At 54.0% G+C, this 2,104-nt stretch overlaps 1 protein-coding gene across 1 annotated transcript in view; it reads right to left on the bottom strand.

Moving 5' to 3' along the window:
• STRN (striatin) overlaps window positions 1-382 on the bottom strand; it is a 138,813-nt gene extending 138,431 nt beyond the window's left edge. Inside the window, exon 1 of the mRNA XM_017859689.1 lies at window positions 1-382. Within this exon, the coding sequence (XP_017715178.1) occupies window positions 1-224 (224 nt within the window). The 5' untranslated portion in view covers window positions 225-382.
• Between the last annotated feature and the right edge of the window lie 1,722 nt (window positions 383-2,104).

The following is a 2,104-nucleotide window of genomic DNA, read 5'->3' as shown; positions in this document are numbered from 1 at the left end:
GCCCGCTCCACCTCCCACTGGGCTCTCTCCACCTCGAAGCGGGCCCACTCGTGCTGCAGGAAGTGCAGGATCCCCGGGAGACTGTACTGGGCTCGGGCCGCCCCCGCCGCAGCCGCCCCGTCGCCGGCCGCGGCAGCCTCCGCCAGAGGCCCGAGCCCCTTGGCACCGCCGGCGCCCGGGTGGTTGTTGCTGAAGAAAACGCCGGGACCCGCCTGCTCGTCCATGGCGGCTGCAGATACCCGGGAAGCTGCCCCGGCGCCCAGCAGCGGAGGCAACAGCGGCGGCAAGCAGCGCCTCCTCCTCCCTCCGCCGCTCCCGCCCACACCCCAGTCAGCAGGGAGCAGCCGCCTGGGCGCGGGGGCCGGCCGAGCCCGTGACGGGCCGGGAAATGGGTCAACTGCGGCGCGCTGGCGGCCCGGGGCTTGCCGGGAAATGTAGTCGCGGGGCGGAGCGCGGGCGAGCGCGGCCCGGGCGGCCTGTAGGGCTGCGCCTCAGCTTGGGCGTGGCCTCGGGCCCGCCCCGCCCCGGCTCGCCGCGGAGGGGGCCGGCTGGGCAAGGAGCGCGGGTTTCCTCTGGGGCCAGCTGGGCGCGGGCTGGCAGCTCTCCAGTCTTTCTCGCACGCGGAAGTTCGCGGGCGGCGCTCCCTGTTGCATTCACACACACACACACACGGAAGTTATCACGCTAAGATACCAGCCCGAGCTGCACATCTTTTAAGGCTTCCTGGCCGTTCTATGAAGAAACAGGCTCAAAGCGAGCTACCCGGTGCGGGCGCTGGACGGGGGTTCTCCCTCCAGCTGCCCTGCGTGCTCTCGCTTGGGCTCAGTCTTCGGAGTTTCTCTCACCCTAGACGCTCCTCCATTCTGCCAATCTGCGGGTCGCTATCGCTCCTGCCTTTCTTTTCTGACTGGAGGGGCTCAAACCTGTTGCCTGACCAGTTTTCATTTCTAAGGAACGCCGATCACCTCTCTAAGACAACGCCGCAGCTTTCTACTGCTGCTTCCAAATTGTGATTTGTTGACAGTCCATCTGAAAAAAACGGCTCTGTTGAAGTTTCTTTCCCTTTGCAGTCCTCCTGCAGTAAATCCTGTAAAAGTTTTAGCATCCAATAACAGATATTGTTTTTTCTGTCTCATTTTTCCTATCTTACTCCCGCTCATTTTTACTCCACTTAATTGAACAAATATTTTGATTATCAGTTATCTCCCGCGCTGGGAATATTAAGATAAATGACGTCGTTTCTGTAATCAGAGATTGGCATATAATCAAATATCACAAGGCCTTAGTAGCTACACCCCCTTGAAAAAGCAAGTTCCCTTTCTGCACCCTAGCGCGGTCTTAGATATCCTGGCTCCGCTCCTTTTTCACTTGTCCTGTTCCCAGTTTCACGATTCACCTGCCAACTGGCAACAGCATCCGCCTACCAAAGGTACACCAAAGTCCTTTCCTTTTAAGTGACTCCCTGTAAATATTTTACTTCTCCGAAGTCTGATAACATGTCACTATAAATTCACACTACAACAGTGGCAGAAAGGAAGGCCCCTGAAAACAATTTAACAAATGCAAATGAAATTAAGCACTTATTTTGTCACCCTAACAAGTTACCGAATTCTTACGTTTTGTAGGACGTACTTCTGGGCTATCAGACTTGATGGCCATGAAAAAATGTAAACATCTAGGCTGCTGAGTGACATGTCAGGGAAAGACATCCTGTCCCTGTCCTCTGTCCCCTCCCCCCTTTCGCGTGGCTACTTGCGGAAAGGACAGGAAACACACTGTGTATGCTCTGGTTGCAAATAAAGATGGAGAACTCTCTTCTCTCGGTTAATGTTTCTGCTTTATGAATTCCTTCTTTATTACCATCAAAGATTGATCCAGGCCTGGCCAAATTCCCTGTGCCATAACTTATTTTGGCTGTCGGTGTCCTTTGAGATACAGCCCAGTCTTCTCATTTATAGCTCAAGGAACTAAATTCCAAAAAATTGAGACTTGTCAACAATGAGGCCTTGAGTGAGACGACATATCCGAAAATTCCTTTAAGTCAATTCATAGCAGACCACAAAATGTAATTAAATTTATAGATAATCTGGACTACCACACATAT

This window comes from Rhinopithecus bieti, unplaced genomic scaffold (genome assembly GCF_001698545.2).
Source record: "Rhinopithecus bieti isolate Rb0 unplaced genomic scaffold, ASM169854v2 scaffold_51154, whole genome shotgun sequence".
Lineage (NCBI taxonomy): Eukaryota > Metazoa > Chordata > Mammalia > Primates > Cercopithecidae > Rhinopithecus > Rhinopithecus bieti.
This window is presented reverse-complemented; position numbering and strand designations above follow the sequence as displayed.